Source organism: Taudactylus pleione, unplaced genomic scaffold (genome assembly GCF_031769625.1).
Source record: "Taudactylus pleione unplaced genomic scaffold, aTauple2 ptg000154l, whole genome shotgun sequence".
NCBI lineage: Eukaryota > Metazoa > Chordata > Amphibia > Anura > Myobatrachidae > Taudactylus > Taudactylus pleione.
Genome location: NW_028284556.1, coordinates 26,259,012 through 26,286,781, shown reverse-complemented (window position 1 = coordinate 26,286,781; position 27,770 = coordinate 26,259,012). Strand labels below are relative to the sequence as shown.

The following is a 27,770-nucleotide window of genomic DNA, read 5'->3' as shown; positions in this document are numbered from 1 at the left end:
CTTTAGGTGTGGTTAGCTAAAGAAACAAAAGAAAAACTCTTATTGCATAGGTTCCATACAAAAGTTAAAAAATTATTTGGTCGACAAGGAAGAAGGCCGACATGACAAAAAAAAGTCAACATGAAGGTCGACAGGTACAAAAGGTAGTCATGGAAATAGTCTACATAGAAATGGTCGACGTGTTTTTTTTTGGGGGGGGGGGGGGGTTCGTAGGTTTAGTGTTAGGGACTATGAAGGACAGTTAGGAATAACCACCAAGGAAAGGGTTAGGGTGAAGATTAGGGTTAGAAAAAACAAACATGTGTCGACCATTTCCATATTGACCATCTGTACAGTTAACCTTTTTCCATGGCGACCTTTTTGTGTTGACCTTTTGTATCACACCCTATTGTCCTCAGCTGACCAGTGAAGGAAACACTATAAGACATAGGAGTTCGCTAAAAAGAACAAACCAATATATACTAATTACTAAGCATAAATGTATGAAGAGACACACGCAGGGACAAGGGCTCTGAAAGGAGTCCATCCCTAGGATATGTTAGAAGTTAAGTGATCACTAATGGGACTACAGTGTGCTACTGCGCATTTGCAGCCTGCTGCCGATGAATATGCGGACGGCCATTGCTGGGGAGGGATCTTACTGATCCATCACCCGGTAATTGGTGTGAAAAGTAGCCAATAGGCAACAATGGCTAAAGTCATCTGAAGATGGTGTTTGCATTCTGGGGTTTGGCCCTAGTAAAGCATTTCGCAGCTTGGTAAATTCAGCAGTAAAGCATGGGGGCTACTTTTGCAATAGAAGACAGGAGACTGCAGCAGATACCTCTGATATCTACTGCGGTCCCCTGTACATACATTTGGGGGATACTTAATATTTGCAGGTAACCCTCGAAAAACAGGTGTTTTTGGTGATCGCTCACGAATATTAATTGATAAATAGGCTTCTATGGCTTGTAGAGTGTTCTTTGGATTTGTGTTCAACATCAGATGTAAAGCTGGACTATTGCATATCACTAAATGACTATTTAGAATTATGGATCATCATCACAATGTACAAGTTTGTCTTACTTCACGATCGGTCATCTCTATGTTTATTTCAGATAGGGCTGAACAGAGAAAGGTCCTCATTTACCAAATATCCAAAATATTATTTTTCTGTAGGTGCTAGAACAGCTGCGCTTCACAAAAACATATAACTTAATAATGAAATAAGGGTTTTGTTTGTTTGGGGCTTACTTTTACTTGGAAAGATTACTTAAACAAAAAGTAGAAAATTACATTATGTTCATATATTATAATTACAGGACGTGTATAAAGATGATTTAAAGCTTTACCTAATAATTTTACAAAAGAAAACACACCGAAAGATGAAGCCTATCAGGAGTCTGAGCCAATCACTGGGTGTATCCATTATACAGCAAAGGAGCTGCCAAGTGTCTAATCTTTTATTTAAACTAATTATATTTCTATCTAGACGAAACTGAGAAGGATATTTCCTAACAAAAAATCTTTAGTGTTTGGCCAGCTGATGAAATGCAAATATTCACACACTAGTGTGCGTTTCGTTTAATCACAGAGAGTGACAATCTTTTGTCTTGGCCATATCGGATTAGCACATAACTGCATGGCTGACCGCAAAGTAAAGGCGGAGTACAAAAATATCATCTCAGCACAATACAATTCTGCAACTGAAGTTTAAACATGATTTTACATAGTCAATTGGTGGATAGTGATCTTAGATTATATAGCTAATATTTGTACATTTTCATCAAATACACCATCTAAACAAAATCCTGGCCAGACTTCAGTTTCACATAAGAAAATGAGAAATTGTAATGTTTTCATTAAAACTCCAAGTGGAAGGTTGTGTGAGTGGTACTATATAGCAAAACTGCTTCTTTTGAATGAATGTCATGTTTTCCCTCGCACTTTTATTGAGTGCGAGGGAAAACTTGCGATCATGGCGGGTACGATGTGCCGCATTGCATTGAATTCAAGTCCCTCCTACATGTTCAATTCATCACTCACCAAATCCTGATTAAATTTAAAAAAATAAAATAAAAAAAAAGACGTATGATGTAATTGTGGCCTAAAGAAATATATAAACCTTACCTTTGAAACAAAACATTCAGCAATTGCAACAGGGTCATTGTCACAGTTCTCCAAATCTTGAAGAAGATCACTGATAAAAGAATAGCAAAACAAATTTATATAGTAATAATCCTATGCAGCATTTTATACTTTGCAGAGTGAAAATCTCAAACACGTGGGAGTAAATTTACTAAGCGGCACTTTTAAGTTGTCATGACGTCTGTGATATTGGCTGCTGAATTTAAAGGGGCAATAATATTAAATACAAAGCACATGCTGAAGTCATGGCGGCTTTGAAAAGCCCTGCTTAGTAAATTCGCTCTAGAAGTAAATAAGTGTTTTATGACCAGTACCTCTTTAAAAAAAAAAAAAGGCAATACAGAAATTCCCATTCTAAAAGAACCTTACGCCTAAATACCATATATTATTACAAGCACAGTGGTTATAAAAAGTATTCAACCACTTTCACTTTTTTCACATTACCTGTACTACAATACATGATGGAGTAAAAATAGTTTCAATCTGGAAGACTTATCTCTGATCAACACAAATACATCTATAACAGTCAAATAACAAAACTTTTCTTAAACAATTACAAATAATAATAAAAAAAAAAAAAAAGAGAGAACAGATTGACAGCGGTCAACAACCATGATAGTAACAACACTATTAGCTACCAGGAAAGGTGTGAATCCATGACAAAACTTAGGAATACATTTTACCAATAGTGACCATCCATTCAGTGAATAAGACAGAGCCACAAAAAGAATGAGATAATGCAGTAAGTGACCATGGAGAAGCATACATACATACATACATATTACATACACAGTATTTAGATATCTGTATAAAAATCTGGTAAGGTCTATCCAGTCTCCCTCATGCATGTGCCCGGCTCCCGAGGGATAAGTATATACAACAGGGAGGAGGTGGGACAAAGCCGAGGGGGAAAACAGAACAATGTACAGTTCTGTACTGCACACCCATGATATAAATTCAAACAGTGTTTTAGAAAAGAGTAAAAATAGTACAGTTCACTCACCTCTAATGTACACTAAAAAGCATTTTTATTAACATTATTTCATATAGTTTTAATCAGCCATCAACCTACCTATTAAAATTGTAGATATCGCGTATATTACCAAACAGGGCCGACCGCTCCTCTGTCCCTAGGGAAAGCCTAGTTTGGTCAGAAATACAATTGAGATAATCCTGCAAAATAACAAAGAAGAGAAAACATTTATAGAAATCTAAAGACAAAAAAAAAATCTCTTGCAAGTCTGTTAATGGCCGACAGTTAATGGCCGACAGCGATATAAAATCTGTATATCAGTTTCAGACTGTTATGTTTGTCTATTCACTGGTCCCATTGTGGATAAACAGAAAATCTATTATGAAAGTTACAATACTTATCTGTTCGCAGAAATGAAGGAGAAAATGTTATACAGAGAAATAGGTTAAGATCATGTTTTGGATACACAGAGGTGTATTCATACTCAAGCATCCCACTAGCAGACAAAGTATGGCAAAGTTATTCTTATTATCAAGGTTTATTTTATTATTTTTATAAAAGGACAAAAATGTAAATTACACTGCTTACGTTACACATATTGATTTGGTTATATCCCACAAAGTTATGTTACCTGTATACATAAAAAAGCTAAAAACAGATTTTTATCAATTACTATTCTTCACGCAGTTATAAGCTACTGTAACTACTGTGACTTTGCAATTGTGTGGTTGGCTGATGACAGCACGCACCATGTTAATTGGCCAATGCAATGTACACAAATGTTATGCTCTTCTCCATTATTAATTAGCAAATGTTCCACTATCATTTTTCTACATTCAGTTAATTGCTGCTGAACCACGTCCTCTTTTATATAACAAGAGCAACAAACTTTATTTCATTCTGAATATATTCTTCAGACAGTACTGTACTGTAAGGGGAATATAATTGAATACAATACAGCACATATTATGCTGTTTTTTGGGAGCTTTTAATACTGCGACTGTTTATTGAGCAACTGTGTTCCTATACCGCAAAAGAAAAAAAAACAACCCAAAACAAATAAATCTAAGACACCATATTAAGGTCACAAATTTTGCTGAGACATCACCTATGCATCATTTCAAGAGCCCTTCTCTGAATCTATTTTATCCTATTAATGTGTTTTGGAGATATGGCCTTCGGAACTGTACACGGTGATCTATAGTTGACAATAGTATCACTTCTTATACATTCAAGACGCTGTTCCGCTAAAATCTATTAGCATAGTTATGGTCTAATTTGTTGGCATTTCAAAGGCATATTTTTTAGTAAATATTATCAGACAATGTCCAAAAAGTAACAGGTAGTGAGGAGTAGCAATTCATTAATTATTTATATAGCACATACATATACTGCTGGGTTTTACAGAAAAAAACAAAAACTTGTCCATGAATATCAGTCCCTGCCCCAGTGGAGCTTACAATCTATGGGCCTGATTCAGACCCGGTTGCAAGCGCTGAACGCTCGCAACCGGGTCGATGGTAGGCCAGTGCGAATGCCACGACGGAGCCGGCTCCGTTGTGCGCATGCGCGAGACTCAGTCGCTCCGGGTCTCGTACCAAAGGGGGCCTGCTGTCGATGTTGAGTGACAGCACGCCCCCTTTGGTGTGTGGGTCGGGGCTGCCCAGAAGGAGGCGTTCCCATGGGAACGCCTACCGTCTGGGGCCGGCCACACTGACATCACGAGTGATGTCAGTGGGAGAGCTTTCGGCTCTGTTAGAGCCAAAAGCTCTCTTGGTCTTGCGGCAACGAGACCCTACCACAAGGGTCTCGTCGCAAGCACGATGGCTGCGATGGTCTTGACCATCTTCCTGGCCGCTCGCTATAGGTGTGGGTGGTCACCCACAGCTATGCAAGCGGCCAGGAGGCCGCTCTAAAAACAAGAAGGCCGGCCCTGATTCAGAGCGAGCGCTCTGTCAGAGCGTCCGGCTCTGAAACAGGCCCTATATTCCGTACCACACGCTCACATACACACTAGGCCTACCTCCAACATGACCCCTTTCATCAGGTACAAAATGCTCTGTTCCTGGACTTCCCACCTAATTTATGATTGCAGTCACCTGTGTTGAACTAGGTAATTAATGATAAAGGTGTTTCACCACAGGTGGCTGCAATCATAAATTAAGAAGGAAGTCCAGGAGCAGAGCATTTTGCACCTAATGGAACAGGTCATGTTGGAGGGTCTGACTAGGGTTCATTTTTGTCAGGAGCTTATTTCCCGACTAGTGTGAGAAAACCCACAGAGTTAGGTCCCTGGTGGGTATCAAACCCAAGTGCTGTAAGGCAGTAATGCTAACCATTACACCATCCGTGCATGAGTAACTTAAGGTACTCACGTATAAGCTGATCTTGGCCAAAGTGTACAGGATGGATCACTGTCCAATTTGGCCACACAGGTCAAATGTAGGTCCAAACATTCTGAGTCCCATGCTACCAAACCATTCAAGGCCACATATGTTACATTCATAAATGAGCAAATTCTAATATAAGCTTTTGCTGCAAGAGCAACCAGGTATTTGCAGAAAAGCATATTACAAGAAGGACTGAGCAGAGACCCGAAATATTGAGTATTGGTATATTGTAAACTTTATTACTACTAGGAAAACAGCCTGTAGGGAGGACTTACCCAATAAGATATATAGATTACCTTTTTCTCCCTCTTCCTATGGGTAGTGTTCTTGCTTTTGCTGCATATTAATATATTTCTCTATGTTCAACTAGAATGGGAATGAAGTCCCAGCCGGTTCATATCCTGATGATGGCAGCAGGGAGAAGATTCCGACAAAGCAGGTAAGTTCCCTCTCCCCCCCTAACCCTCCTTTAGTGGTGCCTAACCCTAACCTCCCCCTCCCTAGTGCATAGCCATAACCTCCCCCCAGTGGCTCCTAACCCTGACACCCTAAACCCCTCCCCCTAGCCTAACCCTAAGTTCCCCCGGGAGTCCCTAAACCTAACCCCCCCACCACAGCTAGGTGCTAAGATGCCCGGACTTACCTCGATCAGTCCGGCGTCCTTCTGTATTCCTGCGTCGGGTTTAAGATAGGCGTCGGTATTTCAATGCCTATCTTAAGTCCCCGTCGGGCTTTCGTTGTCGGAATATAGACTGGTGGCATGTAGTCCACCGGTCTATTAACTACATCCCGTTCAACCAATAGGCTCAAAATCCATATAAAGACAGCAGGCTGTATGCCATGTAAGTGTATGCAAAAGACTGGATCATTTTTGTATGTAATAAAAGAAACCTTAGTAAGGATAAGTAAATTTTCCTTTAAAAATAAATAAAAAATAGGTGACATTTGCATATGTTACTGCATCTGTTTTGTCTGCACATAATTTGTTTTATTACCATGAAAGCACAATGAGAGGTTTCACTGGTGTGTGGGAAACACTACAAGCAGCATTTTCCATCAACAAGTTGCAGTGTGCTCACCTTGCTCAGAGTCATTTGGAAACAGTATTTATTTGCACCTGTGAGACTCTGCCTCAAGCAATCACTTCTTTTAACATCCCAAGTTCGGGTCTGTATTATATATGCAAAGCAAGGCAGAAGAAAGTCCCCCAGGGCAAGAGCCCTGAAGATGACCTTGCTTTTATCTGGCCCTTCTTTCGTTTTCTTTTTTCTCTTCCAAAAGCAGATTCCGGTTTATGGCAGAAGATTAATAGGTGAAAGGAAAGACACATGACATATTCCAATAAACAGTCCAAAATAACAAAAACATAGCACACTGAAATAGATATTTAGGATACAGTTTCAGTCACACAAATAAACAGTCTGTAGATCTCGTAAATTCTACTATTTAGTATTGTCACACTGTAGACTACACATCTCTTTTATTTAATACATTATTTATATAAGCCATAGACATCTGCAAAATGTTTGATGTTGTTTATGTTAGATAACACATTTTAATTCAGTTGTCATGTATACATTTACAATTGTACATCAATCTCTTTCCGTTACAATTGCATACTAACAAAGTGTTTAAGCCTTTGCCATTAAATGTTCTGGTGATGTACAATACAGTGTATAGTCTGAAGCTGGGTACACACTAAATGGATGTGTGTACCCAGCGATGCAAGTGACGACATCACCCAACCCGCCAACAGATTAGACAATGCGATGCCCGACCTTCCAATATGTCGGCTCTGGCCGCATCCTGCTGCATGGGGTTGTCAGCCGCATTTCTGGTTGGGTTGCATGTAGGGCCGACCTGACAATGCGGCTGACGACCCCACGGGAACGCACACCACCCAACATAGTGGGTACTCACTTGAATGATTTGTCATTCCGATCCATCGAAATCGGGCAAATCGTTAAAAAGAAAAAAAAAAAAAAAAAAGCTGATAATGGTGGGTACACACTGGCCAACATACCGGCCGTTGAATTGAATGGCGGATATATCATGTGCTCGTCGGCCAGTGTGTACAGACGATATGTCTGTGATTGACGTATTATGTTGGCTGTGCAGCACAGCCGATGGCAAATATATCTGCTCATCGTGCTGTGTGTACGGACGGTCAGCCGATTGCCCATACACTTACTGCAGAGGCCGCCTGCAATGCAGCGCCCGGCCAGCGGGACCACAAATGATGGTTGTTCAGTGTGTAACCATCATCTGCAGATATATCTGTCAGGTGTGTACCCACCTTTAGTGTGTATCTAGTTTTACTGTACATTGGCGTAGCAGTAATGATTGCCTATTGTCCACTATAGCACAATAACCATGTATTATGTCATTGTGTGAACTAAGCAACCTGGCTATGAATTTGTACGATAGGTGTTAAATTATTAAATTCTGAAGTTTTAGAACATACATGAGGATTTAAAATATGTATTCAGTTGTATCCTTGATAATGTTACTGTGCATGTGAAGTATAATGTGATTTATTTTTAATTGCCCTTCCCTTACATTGATAAACTGATGGAAGGTTCAAATCTGTGACCACACAGGTAGTAATTTAATGGGCAGTTTGGTCAATAGACAGCAAAATTGCCCCAAATCACCACATATGCTAACCTCCCAAAACAGACATCAGTTTTACATATCCTGGAGAGAGATAAAGTAGAGAAGTTGTCCATACCAACCAATCAGCTTCTAACTGTCATTTTATAGGCTGTGCTAGAAAAACCACAAACAGAAGCAAATAGGTTGTTATGAACAACGCCACTATATCTATCTCCAAGATTCGATAAATCTCCCTCTATGGGTCATATTCAATTAGTTTCGCTCCCGCGATAAAGTTTTGGATGCCGGACTTTTCGCCTACATCGCGTATTGTAGAAGCGGAAACTTATCGTGTGCGTACCCCCTATTCACGCTATTCAATTCCAAAAAACGTCAAAACAGCGACACGCGAAGTCAGAACAGGCGGAAAGTGGTGTCAGAATCGGGGAAATCAGCCTGAATCCCCAAAAAGATGCAGATACATTGGGGAGCAATGTGGTAGTGCCCGATTAGCCCAAATACAACTGTTTGTGGTACTTAAGTTGGTATTAGCGTCTTAGCACAAGTGGTGAAGAATGGCATAAAGCAGTATTTTTTGGAGAAAATAAGTAGTCCTGGCAAATTTGGGGTACCTGAAAATGGGTGCAAGCATATTTTATAGTCTCTAAAGTGAAGTATTAATAAAAGTGAAATTCCTCCCTCATAAAAGCACCTGCAATCCCAAAGACACTTGACCCCTTCTTAGAGCACCCCCAGAACCTTATTTTGCTAGTTTGCAAATTTGTCCCCCCACTTTGTGCTTTTTCATTCCAAATTCAAAGTACTTTTCTGGGGTGGGGTTTGTTTTTTTCCTGGAATTTGTTGCCGAAGTTGTCCTTTGGGGGCTGTCCTAAGGGTTCTGAGTGGTTTCCCCACCTTTGCATCCCAAAATAAAAATGTTGTACTTCTTTTCTCCTGCTATTCAGAGGCGAATCTTTTTTGCCTATTACATTGCATTGACTTTCCGAGTACGCGAAAAGCGAGTGGAATTGAATAAGGAGATAAGTTTCCGACAGGCAAAAAGTCGCAATCAGCGATACTTTTTCGCGGATCTCGGCTTTTCGCTTCTAATTGAATGCGGCCTTATGTGTCTCTGGTCATTGGCCAAACATTCTAATGCAGCCTAATGGATGAGGTATTTCAGAGACATTGCCAAATGACTAGACCTGTCCAATTATACACATATAAAAACATTAGACACAGAGCAAAAAAATCAGTAATTTGACTGAACGACTAGATCTTAACATATGTAGTCAGCTTCCCACCAGATCAAGGGGGCAGATTTATCAGAATCTTGGAGAAGGATAAATAGAAGTTGCCTATAGCAACTATCAGCTTGTAACTGTAATTTTTTTTATAGCACAGCCTGTATAATGGCAGAAGTTGATTGGTTATTACTTGGTCTCCAAGGGGTACTTTTACTAAAGTGAGAGTTTTTAGAAGTGGAGATGTTCCCCATTGCAACCAATCAGATTCTAGCTATTATCTTCTAGAAGCAGCTAGTTAAATATCAGGTAGAATCAAAATGGTTGCTATGGGCTACATCTCCACTTCTAAAAACTCTCACTTTACAAAAAATTCCCCCCAAGATTTGATTAATCTCCCCCCAAATCACCCATTTTGAATTTCGCAATGTATCTGATGGTACGAACTGGAATAAATGCTAGTTTTAGGCCCTATACAGAGTAACGTTTGGCTATTTTGAACAAAAAACGTCAAAGTGGTTGACCATAGCATAGGCAACTTTAGCCTTCATTAATTCAATTTACCATTATTACACAATGGATCTTTTGTCTAAATATTGTGTTAGCTGTTAAGATTCGAGATAATGGCAATTGTGACTACTGTACAGCAAATGTGGCAAATACTTGTGATATTCAAATCTAGAGCATCTGTGGCTAATTAACTATACAGATTACTATAAACATGCATTGCTATTTAATCCCTCTTCTAACCTCTTCACCTGCTGCTCTCCCAGCACCACCTGTTTTCTACTTAACCTTATTTGTTGCACCCTAAGGCAAAAGGTGACATGAGCTTTCTTGAAACACTGAAGACCATAAATAACATTTGAGTGCATGGTCTTATATGACCATAGAAAACAATAAAGGAAATGTGAAAAACTAACAAAAAGGTTATCTGTATGAGCAACGAAGATTCAAGGTTTACATCTTAGAAAAAAAGCAATGACCTGATAATATATCATGTGTATTAGGATACTCTGCAGGAAGTATAGCATGCTGCTGTGACATAGGATATTATACATTTTTATATATATATATATATATATATATATATATATATATATATATATATATATATATATGATGAAAACTGACAAGGCTCAGTGGAAGCAGCTGCTGGGCACCTACCAGCACGCCGGTCTAAGAGCCGTATTTAATTTGATTCGCACCCGCAATACTTTTTCGACTCCCGCGTATCCCCGTAGTCAATTTGAAAGTAGGCGAAAATGGGACCCGGCGAAACTGAAACAAGCGGAAAGTCCTGTCAGATTTGGGGAAATCAGACTGACACCCCCCCCCAAAAGATGCTCTGACATGGTGGTTAGCTATGGTTACCCCCGATTTGGCTTGCTGAAGGTATTTGGTGTTTTTAAACGGGCTCAATAGCTGCTAAATAGCGTTTTTGTATAAGTGGTGCAGAATAGTATTCAGGAGGTTTTTTTTCAGAAAATAACTTATCCCAGGAAATTTGGGATACTTCAAAATGGGGGTCAGCATATTTTCAAGTTGCTACAGTTAAGTTTAAAAAAATCGTGAAAAATCCACCTGCCGCAAGCACCTGCAATGAAAAAAACACATGGGGCATACTTGGGTCCCCCTAGAGTCTAGTTCTCTATTTTTTAACTTTGTCCCCCCAAATTTTTTTTGGCCACCAAATTGAAAGTGACTTTTTTTTGGGGTGTTCTTAAGTGTTTTTTTTATTTTTTTGATGCAGTTTACCTTTGGGGGACTGTCTGAAGGCTGCACGGGGGTTCCCGCAACATTGCACCCCAACAATTCTGCACTTTTTTCCGCCTCCCATTCATAGGCAAAACTTTTTTGCCTATTACATTGCATTGACTTTCCGCCTAGGCGGAAAGTCTTTCAAATTGAATATGGCGATACTTTTTACGCCTGGCAAACTGACGTCATCGGCAAATCTTTTTCGCCGCTTCCGGCTTTTCGCTCCAAATTGAATACGGGCCTATATGTTTGCCATGCTTTTGGAAAAAAACTCTTTGGAATTGAATGTGGGTGCTGGTCTCTCACTTTACTCACTAAGAGGTGAGTATGTACAGTATGTATGTATGTATGTATGTATGTATGTACGTATGTATGTATGTATGTATATAATCTAATAAATAGAAGAAACATGGGGGCGCCTCATAGTGCATTAAAAGACATTTTTAATAAGCAGACTGTATAGGTAAACAGCTTGCGTACCACAGGAGGTGGTCAAATACCGCAAGTTCATCAGCATAAATGTCATATATACCAGTATTTAGGTATGTAGTTTTTGTTCATTTGTTACTTGCACCCTGACCAAAATGCCGCAATAGAGCATTGAAACGTTGGAAACACATTATTTGTCGTGTCTTATTCTATGAGTGCCGCCGACATGGTATCTATATGCAGCTACACTGACTGTCTATAGCCTGGAAGGCACCGGACCGTAACTATTTATTTATTCTTTGCTATTTTTGCACATTAGAGGAGTGACGTTTTGAAGGTTGTGTGTGTATGTGTGTATATATATATATATATATATATATATATATATATATATACACACACACACACACACACACACACACACACACACATACAATCAGACACACATAGATTTTATGCTGTGTAGCCATAGTAGTCCTCAACATAAGCAGTCAAATTAAAATGGGTAAAAAAAATGAACATATCTCATCTGCATGGTATAGGCACTATAATCCTTACTTGCCTACCCTCCTGCACCCTCTCGAAGATGCCCGTGGCCTCCCACGTACTGAGCAAAAGTGGGCAGCCCGGGGGAAGCGATGACACGATTCGCGTCTTTGTAGCCTCGTCCCCAGTTTTACAGTGCATTTAATATTGGCACTGTATAGCGGAGGGTGGGGCCATGATGATGCAATTGAGCCACCACGCCCCCGGCAACACCCACCTATGGCCATGCCATGCCCCCCTGTTCTGACAAGGTAGCAGACCTGACAGCCAGAAAGTCTGCAAGTAGGACTAGAATACAAAACCAAGACCATGGTATATAAATTATTACAAAATGTCCCCACATATACATAGAACTACTTATTTTTTTAAATCACAGTAAAATCAATGTAAAATATAGATTTGATTTTATATATGCAGACAGGATCAGAGTCATCGGAGGAAGTATGGAGACTGGGAACAGATACACACTGGTGACAGGGATAGTGCTATCAGTTACTAAATACCATCTGGAGTAGACTTTAAAAGGAATTTTACTTAATAGCTACACTGATTGAACTCTGTGCTACATGTTCACAGATCTGCAGCTCACTAAATGCAATTGGGCAAAACGCCCCATTACCATTACATGGTGGTAACATGTGGTGCTCGCTGCTTTCAATGTACTCTACATCTCTCTCGCCACACCATCCTAGAGAATTAAATAATGACCCCATACGTACAGGTGACAGTAGTGAAGTATTGGCAGAACCATGTTGATGTCAGCAGTGTATGATGGGGTCAGTCCACATAATGAATAGCTTAACCAGGGACTGGTTTATTAATCAAGTAGAATAGCAGGATGTGAGACAACTCAGGGTTAATGCATCAAAACACAAGTTGGAAATCAATGTTTAGAGCATGCACCTGCAGATACCTGCAGCGGTGACACAGTGGCCCTAGATGTACATAGCGGTGTCTATGGGAGACACTCAGGGGTACATCCTTACTATCAGGAGGATGGTAGAGGTAAACGTGTGGTAATTGCGTGCATGCGCTGTAGCACATTTGGGTCAGAGGTCGCACAAGCCCAGTAGCATAACCCTGTTACTATGGGGATCGCACCAGCTATGAGGAGACAGTGCAGCGCTTTCCTCAACAAATGCAACGGTGGATGCAGATAAATCGGTAATATAGGTATATAATCCTTTTTAAACCAGGTGATAAATTCAAGTGAAATTTCTCCCTCTAGATCATTTTCTACATCTACAAAGCACTTAATTTGTGGTTTGGTATGCCAGGCTAGAGATTCTCTCAGACAAGAAGTGTTGTAAATCTGCAGAAAAGGTGCAACCCCATACATTCGGGCCCAAATCTCAAGCGTTTCTTTCTTGTCATTCCATATTAATTTATTGCAGCTTACAGTACCTGAACATTATTCATAGTATAATCCAATTTGGTACCCTAACTTGTAGAGTCTGGAACAATTAGAGGACTTCTGGGAGGACAATCAGCTTTATTGCATTAGTTTTTCACTTACAGGAAATATAAACTTTTCCTGAGGGATCATAGTATTTAGTGATGTTAATATCTAGGTTCTGTACGGATTCCATTTCCCACTGCATTCTGGAAGGTGGAAAAGGATAGCCTCTGAATTGTGATAATTCATCTTGTAACCAGATATGGAGCAGATATTGGGATATAAACACATAGAGGTAAAGGGTTTGCAGATGGCCGAGAGGATATTGTTTGAGAAGAGGGCAATTTAAACAGTCACATTTTTCAGTGCACTATTGTGGAAGTAGGAGCATGCAGACTCCCTAGAGTGCTATGCGGATTTAGGCAGAAGTAATCAGTGTTTATCTGACATTTAAATTGGCAGCAATAACTGGAAGTTGCCGACAGGCCATGGGGAGTCATACTGCATACAGAAAGATGACTTTTAGTGTAAGGAGGAGTTTCAAATACAGTTGGTTAAATGACAGGTGACTGTTGAAGAGTAAACTACATGGATACCTTTCTGCACATGTAAGATGCCATTTAGCCAACAACCAATTTTAGTAAAAAGCTGTAAAATACAGAGGAGAATGGAGACAGTGAAAAAAAAGTTTGTGCAAAAGAAATGGTGTGATCAGTAACGTTACTTTATATAATAAACTCCAGCTTGTGCACTGCCTGAAATATGTGGTATTATCCAGCTTATCGTGTTACTTCATAATGTATATCTTCTTCACAATGGGAAGAGCAATACATCTGGAACTCATCAAGAAACTTGCGTCTATGTTCAACCTAGTCTTTGGCACAGTGATTAGTATAACATTGGGCTCCACATGTTTAACAGATTTCCCGTATCACAGAGATGGCTTTCTACAACAAGTTAAACAATGGAATTACACTGTTATAGAAACAATTTAGTAATATAATACAATCCTAGCTCCTCACACTACTACAGTCTTATCAACACTCCATAGCTAGTTTATCATTTGCAGTCTTGATGAATAAATCTAGCCATGCACAGCCTAAAGATCCTGGTGCTCGAGAGGGCTCTAAACCACAATTGTTTAGGGTGGCCACATTATTTATACCAAAAGGCTAACAGGAATGGAAAAGAACTCTAGATCACGGCAAAACAGACGCTTTGCAAACTTCATGATCTTTGCTTGAACAGCTGCAAAAGGAACAACTAAAATAAACATAATAAAGGTTACAAAAGACAATTACTAGCTCACACTAGTGTTTCCTTTTTTTTTTTTTTATTTATTTTTTACATTTTTCTGTCTGGAATTTTCACTCATTACATGGTACCCAGATCTTTTTATTTTAAACAAATAAAATGCCAGGTGGAATAAACTCTACATTTCCCTATGATTGACCACTGTAATAATAAGACATGTTGCAATAAAGTAAATGCTTAGCAACCTTCCCAGGATGAAAATGGGCTAGCTAGCTAGCTAGCTAACACACACACACACACACACACACACACACACACACACACACACACACACACCTTCTGTGATGTAATCACCCGGTTTTAATCAGCCATCGAACCTGTGTCTAGAATTACAGGGATGATACGGCAAGCCTACTTATACACCTGCTCAGTATATCATGTTTATTTTCACATGTACCAGAATAATTAAAAGGGATGTGAAAATGCTTTAAAAAAAATATTAAATTACATTTCTTTGTGTAAATGATCTGAAATCCCAAGCACAGAGCCCCAAACTCTACATTATCCATTCCTCCAAGTATAATCAGGAGAAAATAAGGCCTGCTTATGATCCATGCAAACCAAGCCCCAATTCTAACAAACCCTACCTCTCAACTTTTCCGATCTCTTAAATTGGGACTGCCTTGTGACTTAGAACCATTGTCCCCATTCCTTGACAGTTGGGAGATATGTCACTTCAGTGATCTGTGTGCCAGCTTCAGATGTTTGCAGCACTAAATAGCTTTTTAGGGGTGGGGTAGGAGAATGGAGGTGGACCAGAGCTTCGGAATCACTGAGCACCTATCTGGGAGAAAAGTGGCACATCCCAAAGTAACACTGTCACGCCCATTTGTTGCTTGGCACCACCCCCTTCTTGTGTCTGTAGAAGTAAGATTTGTTTGGTGGTATGTATTATCTAAGCACCACTACATTGAAATATTTTAGAGAGTCATTAACTAGATTATAATTTGTTTCTATTGATTGGATCCATGCTCTCTTAACATAGATAAGTTGTCTAATGAAATGGTCTTCTCCTCAGTTCTCAACATCATTGTGGGCCTAATGTGGAGTCGGACGGAGATCGGGCACATGTACTACCGCATTGTGTGCAATGAGAAAAAATGTGTATATTTTCTAATATGTAGGGTTATGGACATCTGGCAGTCACACCCTAGCCGTAAACTTAGTTTAAAACTTCTTATCAGTGCGCACATTATTATTATCCTTTTATTTATATGGCACCACAAAGGTTCCGCAGCGCCTTACATAGTACATAAATGACCACACAAGAAAAACAGTTAATAGTAGTACAGAACAATGTAGGCAAGGACATGGTTTACATAGCTTAGCTGCATAATACAAGCAGCAGGGCCTCAGCAACCAAATGTTGGGGGCCAATTGGGGAGTTAGGAGTAAATTATACTATAAGTAGTGATAGGAGAAGCACGTGAGGGACAAGGGCCCTGCTCGTGAGAGCTTACAATCTAAAGGGGAGGGGCAGACAGACAGGGGCGACACAGATGGGGTAGATAGTGAGGAAGGAGCATGGAGCAGTGGGTTAGGATATGTGCTGAGGAATGTGTGTGTTTAAGTTGACCTGATGTTATGACAAAATTAAGTACTTCATTCATATATCTCTATGACAGAAAATAGATTTTGTTTATGTGTTATTTACTTGAGAAATGTAGAAAATAAAGTTGTAGCACTTTAATTTTTGAGTGTTGCATTTTAGCATCTAAATACATCCTTCTAAAAATGCAGCTCCTGCCATCCTAATACAGTAGTGAATACTGTAGTCCCAGCTGCTGGGTGCTATGCCATGCTCCCGTGCATGCAACATGCATACATGCAACAGCCCTATTCTAGGTGCAAAAGCGAAGTCTAAAAACAGTAATATTTACGCTTATGTAAAACTCTGCATAGTCTACAGCAGTGGTTCCCAAACTGTGCCAGGGTGCCACGGGACGCTTGCAGGGGTGCCTCGGGTTGGTGGTCCAGCACCAAATCAAATTCTTTATGGTCAAGGTAATGTAAATATGTGGACAAACAGAAGCACAAACCTGTCCACCACCACATAACTGACCCTAAGTATGACAGGTGAGCACAATTTACTTAACTTTAATACTTCACTACATTTTTTTCAGAATTTCTCAAAAACAAACTTTTGACTTAGGGGTGTCGTGAAAATAATGCTGATACTCTAGGGTGCCGCGATTCAAAAAAGTTTGGGAACCTCTGGCATAGGTACATTAACGGGGCCAACATGAGCATGCCTCCTTACACCTCTTCAGTCGTAAGTGTAAAGTTATCGAAATGTATACAATGTTGTATTGCTGTATCAGGCCCTGTAAGTTCTGTGGGTACAAAACACATTTTAGAAGCACAAGTCTGCATAACTTGCTCTGCATTTATAACTATGGGGACAGGCAGATGCTGGGAATTTCATTAACAAGAGAAGACAGGTTCAACAAGCATTCTAGTAGAAAAAGAAGGCACCCCAACTGTAGCATTTGAAATAGAATATGTATTATGTGGGTAAGATTAGTTCACTTAAATCTCCAGTTCATATAAACTCCAGACGAAAAGCTGCATTTAAAAAAATAAAACAACATGTTATGTACTTTGTAACTGTAGCTCCTGACGAGGCCCCACACAGCGTTAGTGTAACATGACGCTAGTAGGAGGTTATTTTCAGTACATGCGATGGAAATCCTATAAAAACATAACTGATCGACTGGGTTTGTGATTGTTATTATTCCCTTGGATTCGGAAGTTCATGTGCTGGGTATCCAAGAGTTTAGCATTCTTCCACATTTACTTCCTTTGGTCAAGATTCAGTAAAGGGACAATGAAAGACTATTCTCAAATAACAAGGTGAGGATGTATTTTCTTTACTCATTCCAGTCCTAATCAAATCTTATGGTTAAAAAGAAAATGCATGTTGATGTAAAACAAACCAAAGTCTATAAAAAATACTGGACTAGCTGCTTAGCAAATGTTTCCCGTTATGTAACTGGAACAGTATGGCTAAGCCACTGAACTAACTGGCATATGAACTGTGTGTGTTTTACTGCCAGGAGGCATGCATATAATGAGGCAGCCATTTCAAATAGCAGTACTGCCAAGACTACAGATAACTTGATGCTATTTGCACTGGCTTGTAAGTGAGTAATCCGAATAGTTTTATGGTTAAACTTTGTTCAGGCTATGAGCAAACCTATCATTAAGATATTATTATACGAGACACATCAAATAAGTGAGCCGTAATGAGGGTATTTTTTTTAGAATTTTTTTTTTCTCAATTAAAGGAAGAGGATATCTATTCACTACTCCGGCCACCATCACCTAATCTCCAATAATTCCCTTCTCCACGTCCTCCCCTTCTCCCAAGGCTGCACTTATTGTGTGAAACCTTCATGCCCTTGACCCTGCCAGTTTCTCCTGCTTTTTGGACTCTATTCTCCCCCCATTACCACCCTTCTCCTGCCATGACCAGGCTATCTACCTCTATGAACATGCACTTCGCATCTTGGCACTCCACTCTAAAAACGTCTCTCTCTAAAAATGCCAAAGCTCTGCTGAGCATCTCTGGAAGAAATCACACTCTCCTCCACTTCAAATTAATTACCTCCTGCTAGAGCTATGTGCAGCGGCGCAGAGAGGGGGGGGGGGGCGGGTACTGATTACCCGGGCCCGGGCATGACAGGGGGCCTGGGACGCAGCACACCAGTAGCCTTTTTTCCATATTTATTAATTACACCAATGTTTACTACACCTCCGCGGGCGGCTGCTGGCTGGAGGCAGTCGAAAGGGGGGGTCTCGGTCAAAGCAATGAGGTGACCACACAGTTAGTGTCCAGCGTTTTGCACTGCAGACACTGGACTAGGGATGGGAATCATTTGATGTTTCATCGGAAACATCGGTCAGATGTTTTCGATGTTCGATGTTCAACCCTGCAATGTTTACCATCCCAAGTTTCATTACCATCGCTAGATTTCTCCCCTGATATTTTTGTGACAATGTGTGGTGCAGGCTGCTTTGGCTCCCAGCTGACTCTCTCCTGTTTTTTTAGTCAATTGCAAAGTAAGATAAGAGTGTTCAAAACACACTGACTGGGTTACTACTGGTGGGGGTGGTGGCTGACAGAGTGAAAGACACTCTGATTAACCAATTAGCAGCAGCACATAGGACAGTCCCACCCCTGGCTCACTGTCACTGGTGCTGCTCTCAGTGAATACTGATTGTGTGCTGGGGTGTCTGGCTGCTGCAGCTATTGGCAATATGGTAAGCAGCAGTGAGATGATTAAAGTTTCATTAGTTAATGCATCACATTTTATTTCTTTAAAAATATTGATTCACCACAAAACATGTTTTACTTCTACAAATGCATATATCCTACTTTTTGCACCATTTGTGTGTGTATGTGTGCACCATTTATGTTCTCTGTTTGCCTCCATGAAGATATACATAGTAAACCAATTATTTTTAATGTTTATTATCCTATTTTATGTTTAAGTACAGACTTTGCATAAAAAAAACAGAAACATCGGTAAACATCGGTTCCAGAGAACCAATGTTTATATCAAAATAATGTTTTGGATTCAATGTAAAAAAACATCAGTACTTCCAATGTTTTGTTTCGATGTCCCATCCCTACACTGGACTGCAGCCGCCGAGTACCACACCGCAGCGGAGCCAATAGTCTTGCGAGATGATGACATCATCATCTCGCGAGACTCTCTCCCTCTCTCTTCAGCAGGCCACGTGTGGCGGGTGGGAACTGGGAGGGACATCAGAAAGTCAGCCTGGGTGACCATTGGCGGGTACAGTGAGGCAGTAAGAACTCTGTATGACTGATAGAAGAGCCAAGCGCACGGCACCACTGACCTCTGTGTTCCTCTGTGTTCCTGTAACTGTGAGTCTGTGTGAAACACTAGGATGTCTCTGACACTGTGGTGCTGCTGACGGCTGTACATTTGCAATTTCTGTATAATTAAAGTAAAAATATAATGCACTTACAATCATTAGTAAATATATTATGTTTTGTTTTTATTTTTTTCATATATATATGTGTGTATATATATATATATATATATATGCATATATATATATACCTATGTATATTTATATCATGTATATATATAGCTCATATATATATATATATATATATATATATATATAATATATATAATATATAGATAGGTATACCTATCTAAATATGTGTGTGTGTGTGTATAAATATTTATGTGTCTATATATGTATATATGTGTGTTAATATATATTATATTTCGGCAACATGGCATCGTCGTACATGATATCATCTGATTGATTGTGCAGTACGGCCAAGCAAAAGATTTTGCATGCAACCACAGGAGTGCCTAAATCTGGAATACACACTGCACAATATGCCCAGTTTGTGCAGATGTGTACCCACAGTAAAGCCGGGTACAAATTAAGCAGATCGGAACGGCATATCAGGCACATCGGCCACTGTGTACCCACTATGTTGCTGACGATGCGCGCTCCAAATGCAGCATGGCCCCCATCGTCGCTGCTGGCATCGGCAAATATGTATTCACTTGTTAGTCCCGTCGCTAACAAGGTCGGTACACACTAGACATAGTCTAGTGTGTACCAGCCTTAATAGTGAAAACTTTCGGCCCAGCTACTGAGAGCTATGTCATGCTATATCATGCTCCTATGAGTGGGTGCTTCTCACATGCTAGACACGCCCCCAGAGGTGCAACCATGCCCCCAACATGCTGTGGCCACGCCCCCTCCAGAGGGGCCCCAGGAGGTTACTGTACCGGGGCCCAGCAATTCTCTTGGCAGCCCTGGCTATGTGCTTTAACTGTCCAAACAGTCCTACTTCAAGTCTATCTTATTCTCCCCAACCTCTAGTCCTTGCCATCTCTTCAACAACTTCAACTCCCTCGACTCTGCCACCAACTGTGACGACAAAATAGAGTCCATCTGCCTTAATCCCCTCACTTCAGACTCCACTGATGACCCATTCCCCGACCGATTCCTTGCTTTAATTTTGTCGTTTTGGAGATTTAGTCAAGAGATTTGGGGTGAGGTTTTTTTCAGTCCAAAATTATGTAACTTTATATACATGTAAAATTGTGAACTTGTCAGTAAAAGTTTTTACATTGTAATCTGGGCTAAGTTCTTGTCCCTATGTAAGATGATGTGGAACCTTTGTGGCACCATTTAAATAAAATATAATAAAGTATTAAATGCGTCATTCTGATACATGGTTAGCTCTAGATGCAAAGTAGGTACAATCCTTCAGCAGGAATGATATAACTTCACATCATAATACAAGTACAATGGGCAGGGATGGAACACCACGCCAGGCCCATACCAAAATTTGAATGGGAAGCCCCATGTTGCAGTCTGTCCTCTCCTGCTCTGCCGAGAATACTCCGAAATGTTAATAGTTCACAGAAAGTGTTGGAACTGCTACCATAACAGGGTATATGGCCTCACCTACAGACCCTCAAAATTGCTGCACTCCTTGCAACAGTGGCAGTTCTACCACTGACAAAAGGCAAATCGTAGCTCATCTACACTTTTTTAAAAGCAGGAGAAACCTAGATGTTATTTATAAGACAGGTAAAATTGGAGTATAAAATAGCCTATAAAATCTATATAAGTCTTGTATTAGGACAAATGTTCACTAACAGTCCTCAAGGCACCCCAATAGATCAGGTTTTAGAGGTGTCCCTGAATAGTCTAGTAATCTTCCTGATTGCACCTTCACCCCCATTATGAAGCTGTTATATAAAAATAAACTCAGATATATACATTGAATGGGATCATTAGTGTAATTTCCCTGCATTGGTTATAAGGCACAATGATCCCTATGGCTACATGCATTTCCTGAAATATAGCAGTGTGTTTTCACCAACAAATAGATCTAACTAACTGCTTTGAGGCTCATTTACAATTGGATGCAAGTCAGGTTTATGACACGCCTCTCAGATGTAGAAGTACACGCCCACTTTACAGCAGCGCTCTTAGGTGTTGCTTTCACAATCTCTCTGAAATCCTTTTTGAAAAGTAGGCAAGTATGTGCTGCTGATGAGTGCACCACAGAGGCCTCAGGTGTGCAGTGGTAAGCTGGCAATATGGCAATTTCCACTCTTCATCATTCAGGGTCAACCTAGCAGTTTTACTGACCATTTATTAGAAAGCTGGAAGCTGTCCATAGCAGCCTCCTGGCATGGCTGCATTGTGATGCCACCAAAGATCTAGTGTATGTCCGCAATATAAAGTCACTACAGATGTAGGCTTCTGCCTTGTTTAGTTGTCCAAGAACAGGTCTGAAATTGTGTTTGTTAGTATGCCGTGTATGTGTGCACCAGTGACCAGACACTAGAATGCTGTATAAATTGTTAAGAGGTCACTAGAAGAGTGTCTGCAGTAAACCATGGTCAAATGTAACAGTGTTGTATCCGATTTTACCTCAGCTCTATTATGCCCCTTTCACATCTCATACACGAGTCCGACCAGGGATATTGAACCCGGGTCCAACCAGGATCAAACCCTTTTCACACTGCACTTTTGATCCGGGTTATTCCCAGGTTGGTCTATTTCTTCTATACTCCTGCAAGATTCAGCCAGTGAGAAGTTATGTAAGAATCCTTTACAGTTCCTGTCAGCTGTCTGGCAATCTCTGCCTCACCTCTCAGAAGCTCCTTCACCTCATCAGGAATCCAATTTGCCATGGTGCTGAAAATCTGAGAGCTCACTCTTTCTCTGTGTAGTGTCAGGGCCGGATTAAGGGGGGGCGATGGGTGGTCGTCCCGGGGACCCCACACACAGAGGGCTCCCACCACTAGCTCATGCTGACGGAGCAACTTCCCCTGCTGCAGCAGTGTTGCTATCGTGGGCTGTGGCCGAAGTGGGGGCGGAGCCAATACGATAATCCCCACCCCCATATGACCCACGAATCGCGGGATTGCAGTGCGAGGGGACGGAGCCTAACTAAGGGAACAGCAACTGCATAAAATGTAAGTGTATGTGTGCTGTTTTATTGGTTATATATGTGTATGTATGTGTTTATGTGTATATATGTTGTGTATATGTGTTTTTGTGTATATACTGTATGTATGTGTTTATGTGTATATACAGTATGTGTATGTCGACCCTGTTCCCGGCTGGGGGCTGAGCTGCCGCTGATATGTGTTCTGAATGCAACAGCACAATCAACACTGCTGAAAAAAGTGCAGAGTGGCTCCCGAGGCCTCTTATCAGCATCACGTGACACATCATGTCCGTGACGCTGATCACTGATATCGGGCTTCACGAGCCGCTCAGCGCTCTATACTTACCTTCTGGCTCTGTATTCACAACACAGAGCCAGAAGGTAAGTAATCAGGAGGGTTAGGGGTAGGCTTCGTGTGGAGAGGGAGGGTTAGGGATAGGCTTCGTGTGGAGGGGGAGGGTTAGGGGTAGGCTTCGTGTGGAGGGGGAGGGTTAGGGGTAGGCTTTGTGTGGAGGGGGAGGGTTAGGGGTAGGCTTCGTGTGGAGGGGGAGAGTTAGGGGTAGGCTCCGTGTGGCTTGGTGGGGGCCCCCACAACTTAATGTCCCAGGGCCCCCACAAGCCTTAATCCAGCCCTGTGTAGTGTGCTGGCAAGGCTCAGGCTGCTGACATCATCAAGGCATACAAAAAGCAGCCAATCAGCACTTTTCCCTGAGTCCCAGGTTGAATAACCTGGGTCAGACACTTTTAAGTGCACATAGACCCGAGTCAGACCCGTGTTTAACACTACTCATCAGTGGCGTAACTAGGGTATTTGGAGCCCAGGGCAAATGTAAAAATGGAGTGCCCCCCCATGTGCCAGTCCTTCTTATGCAGGCCCATAGCAGTACCCCTTATACAGTACCCCCAGTAGTGGTCCCCCTTATGCAGCTACAAATTAGTTCCCCTTATACAGTACCCCCAGTATCCAATGCCCCCAGTAGTGGTCCCCCTTATGCAGCCCCTCATTAGTTCCCCTTATTCAGTGCCCCCCTGTAGTGGTCCTCCCTATTTAATGCCCCCAGTAGTGGTCCCCCCAGTGCAGTGCCCCCAGCAGTAGTCCCCCCTCCCATTCAGTGCCCCCAGTAGTGGTCCCCCTTATGCAGGCCCTCAGTAGTGATCCCCCCTATCAGTGCCCTTATACAGTGCCCCCTGTAGTGATCCCCTAGTAGTAAGCCCCTTATATAGGGCCCCCAGTAGTAGTTCCCCCCCCCAGTAGGAGGTTCCCCCTCCCAATGCAGTGCCCCCAGTAGTAGCCCTCCCCCGGTTGTAGTCCCCAGTAGTGCCCCACCCCCAGTAGAGGTCCCCTAGTAATGGTGCCCCCCCCCCCCCCCGATGTGGAGACACACAAGTAAAAAAAAAATACACTTACCTGCTGCCGCACGTCAGTCCTCCCGGGCAGGCGTGCTCTGCATTATGGGAGAGACGTCTCTCCCATTACCCACTGTAGGAGCCGACTCTTGCAGTGGGCGTTGCAGCAGTCACTGAGAGTCTGTCTGACTCTCATTGGCTGCTGGTTAACACACACATCGCTGCCGCGGCATGTGTGTGTGTAAACTGCACAGCCTGAGCCCGTCTCCCTCCGTCTTCCTGGTGCTATTGGGTAAGCGCTCAGGGGGAGGGAAGGGGCTCGGCTGTGCAGCACAGGACCGGCACTGGGCGCAGGGAAGCCTAGCACCGGTCCTGTGTAAATGTGTAGCGCTGACCGCACACACTGCGGTGGGCGCTACACTGCCTAACTAGGGCAGGCTAGTACCATGGCCGGTGGCGCCCCCCCCACGCCGCCGATCCTACAGCACCCAGGGCACACACCCTGCTCGACCCCCCTTAGTTAAGCCACTGCTGCTTTTAGCCCGGTTTGAAATGCCGGGTTGCTCAACCCGGGTTATTCGAAAGTGGTGCTTTTAGACTGCACCTTGACCCGGGTTGAGCCGCCTCAACACGGCAATAACCCAGTTTATTTTGGTGATGTGAAAGGGGCATTAATTAGCTTCTGCTTTAGACAGACCAGACACACACATTTTTATCAACATCCAGTTTTCCAATGCACACACTGCTAGCACGGCCTGAACTATTTGTGTTTTCCTCCACAAGCAAAACATTGCCAGGCCCTCCTATATGTGTGGCTTTTGTTTGCTTAAGTACAACATAGGTTACTCTATAAGAGCTGGGTTAAAGTAACAAGGGCTGAATAATTAGCCGAGAAAAGTGCCGTTTGGAGAAAATTTTTATGTGGATTTGGACTTTGCCTGTTTTCAAGAAGCACCAAAAGCAGAGAGTGACACAGGGAAGAGGAACTGCACTGGTTGTGACAGGTGCAGGCAGGGGCGGTTCCAGTGGAGTGCAAGCTCCAGGCGCCGAAGGTGTCTGGAGGCGCTGCACCTGCTGGCTGGCCAGAGAGTCTAACCGGCAGCTGTCTATGCTGACAGCCTGCTGGGTGCCAGCATCAAATGCACTTCCGTCTTTGTGCCTTGTGCGCAGGGGGCCCCAGGGAATCAGCTGGGCACAAAAAAGGGCATCGACACCCCCGCCGGTTACCCCATTGGCTCCTCCCTGACTAAGTCACTATGTTTATGTGCGCAGCATCATTACGTGAGACCGTGAGAGGCATAGCAATCCCTCCCCGAGCCGTGAGAGGCATAGCAATCCCTCCCCGGCGCCAGCTCTTCTGTCCCGCCTTCCTATCTGCTACCCTGCTGCTGCGGCAAGAGTAGAGAAGGAGGAGGCTAGATGACAGACAACTTTCGGCCTGACCCGACTGCAAGAAGCAAGCTGCAAGTTCAGGAGCAGCACAACCACTGTCTGGTACTCACTTGCTTGCGACACCCACACCATCCCTGAGGCAACCGCAGCAGCACTGGCAATCAAAATGAAGAGAAGTGTGTGTGGTAGGTGTGTTTATTTAATTTTCATTCTAATTACATTAATATATATATGAACACACACACACACACACACACACACATAATGGGCAAATAACCCGAGGGAGTTGGCAACACTGATATATAATGGGAGCCGATATATAAGGGGGCTGGAGTGACAGGGGGCTGTAGGCTGGAGTGACTGGGAAAGAGGCTGGAAGGATGGAGCAGGAGGCTGGAGAGACAGGGGGCAGAAGGGTGTAGGGGACATGGGACAGAAATCATGGGTCTGGTTCAACCTTTGTTGTATGATTATGACATTGGTTTTATTCCTACACAAACAGGCATCTTCCAGACCATGTGATATCCTACATGCATGAATAGTGGATACTGACTGAAAATTCAATCAATCAATCAAGATCAATTTCTTTAAAGGTTTCCAATTGCAGAGACACTGCCATATAGATAAGGTGTACACACAAAACTGGATTTTATCAGTGAAATTATTTAAGTGGGTTGGAATATGTTTAGCTCTCCATGCCCCAGTTTGATGCTGCCCCTAATGTTTATTTTCACCTCTTTACTTTAACCCCATATGGACCCACCTCCTCCCTGGAACACTTGGGGGAGGCGCCATAGCACGCACGTGCTCTGGGCGCCCTGGCTATATGCTACACCTCTGGGTGCAGGGTAATAGAATGAACACTAAACTAAGTGTCTTTGTTGTGACTATGATTTTCCAACCTAGTATACAGTGTATGTATTTGTACTACATTAAGCATCAACAGACATAGCTAGGGTGAGAGCAACAATGCAGCATTTTTGGAATACAATTAAAGTACTCCGGGGAGAACTTCGTTACTCCTGAATGGCTGCCGTTCCGCGAGCTGTGATTGGCTCGCAGCCGATACTATATTTGAAATAACTGACGGCGCTGTTTCTCCTCGGCTGCCGGTGCAGATCTGTACCGCTGCCACCGGGGCCCCCCGCTTTCTCCTGGCCCTGGACTTTGGGCCAAGCAGTCCCCCGATGATGGCGGCCCAGCCCAATACTGCAATATCAATTACATAAATACTGAACCCAAGTAGGATATACCATTTGGACTAAATAAAAAAAAAAAGAGAGAGGTTATGCCGTATAAAAGATGAAGACCTATATAAAAACATGCAGGTGTCATTTCAAATCGCTAACATCTTCTTTTAAAACATACCTTGTTATGCTTCCGTATGGAAACTCTGAGGTTTGCGACTTCTCAATCTATCATTAGGTTTACAACATTAGAAAAGTACAAACAACGATCACTGAGATTTTGCCAGATCCCTTAAAAATGTAAAAGAAAAAGCAATATAAAAAAAAAATATGCATGTAAAAATAATATACTGTTTGGAAATATTTCCTATTATATATCTTAAAATATAGAAGACTTACACATGGACCCAAATGAATGTGCCATTCTTCTGTGACAGCTCTTATTAAGTTACTAGAACAGAGATAAATTTTGAGCAATATGTCCCGAGTCTTCAAGTCCTTGACTAAAGATACCGATGTTCTGCCTCTCTCACACAGCTTAAGGGCGCAGACGTGTAAAATTTCCATGACCTCCCACCTTTGTAAACTATTTCATCACACACATACCTCCCACATCATTGGAAACGTCTAGTTCAAATTCACAGTGCAATGAAGCACAATTCATCTTGTCCATATCTGACCTACAGTCTGACCCCTCACCTAAGCATCTGTTTCTGTTTAATGGCTCGCTTTCTCCTTTTTACTATAAATGGTCAACTTCCAAGTTTCCAGGGAACTGTACACTTTTTGTTTATTTACATTTTATACACAGATTATTATTAGACAATCGGCACCTGATTACAGTTGGATGTAAGCCAATTTGTGCCAAGAAAATGAAAAAGAAAAAATTTGCATTCATAATTTGAGTTGCACATTGTGGTCCCTTGAGCATGAAGAGAGGGGTCAACGGTGATTACTTTTAAGTTTAGTACAGTAAGGGCAAGGACTCACCACATCCCATAAAGAGGAGTCCACTGCTGGCTTATGCATATATACAGGATGTATCTTTGCACATCCCATGGGCATTTTGCATACATGCATCAACACATACAGCA

The 27,770-nt window shown here is 41.9% G+C and overlaps 1 protein-coding gene across 1 annotated transcript in view; it reads right to left on the bottom strand.

Annotated features, from left to right (window-relative positions):
• Positions 1 to 27,770, bottom strand: part of PLEKHG1 (pleckstrin homology and RhoGEF domain containing G1) — a 125,631-nt gene that overhangs the window by 50,510 nt on the left and 47,351 nt on the right. Inside the window, exons 3-4 of the mRNA XM_088474401.1 lie at positions 3,203 to 3,303; positions 2,113 to 2,182 (exon numbers count right to left, since the gene is read on the bottom strand). Coding sequence (XP_088330527.1) covers positions 2,113 to 2,182; positions 3,203 to 3,303 — 171 coding nt within the window. The remainder of the gene's footprint in view (positions 1 to 2,112; positions 2,183 to 3,202; positions 3,304 to 27,770) is intronic.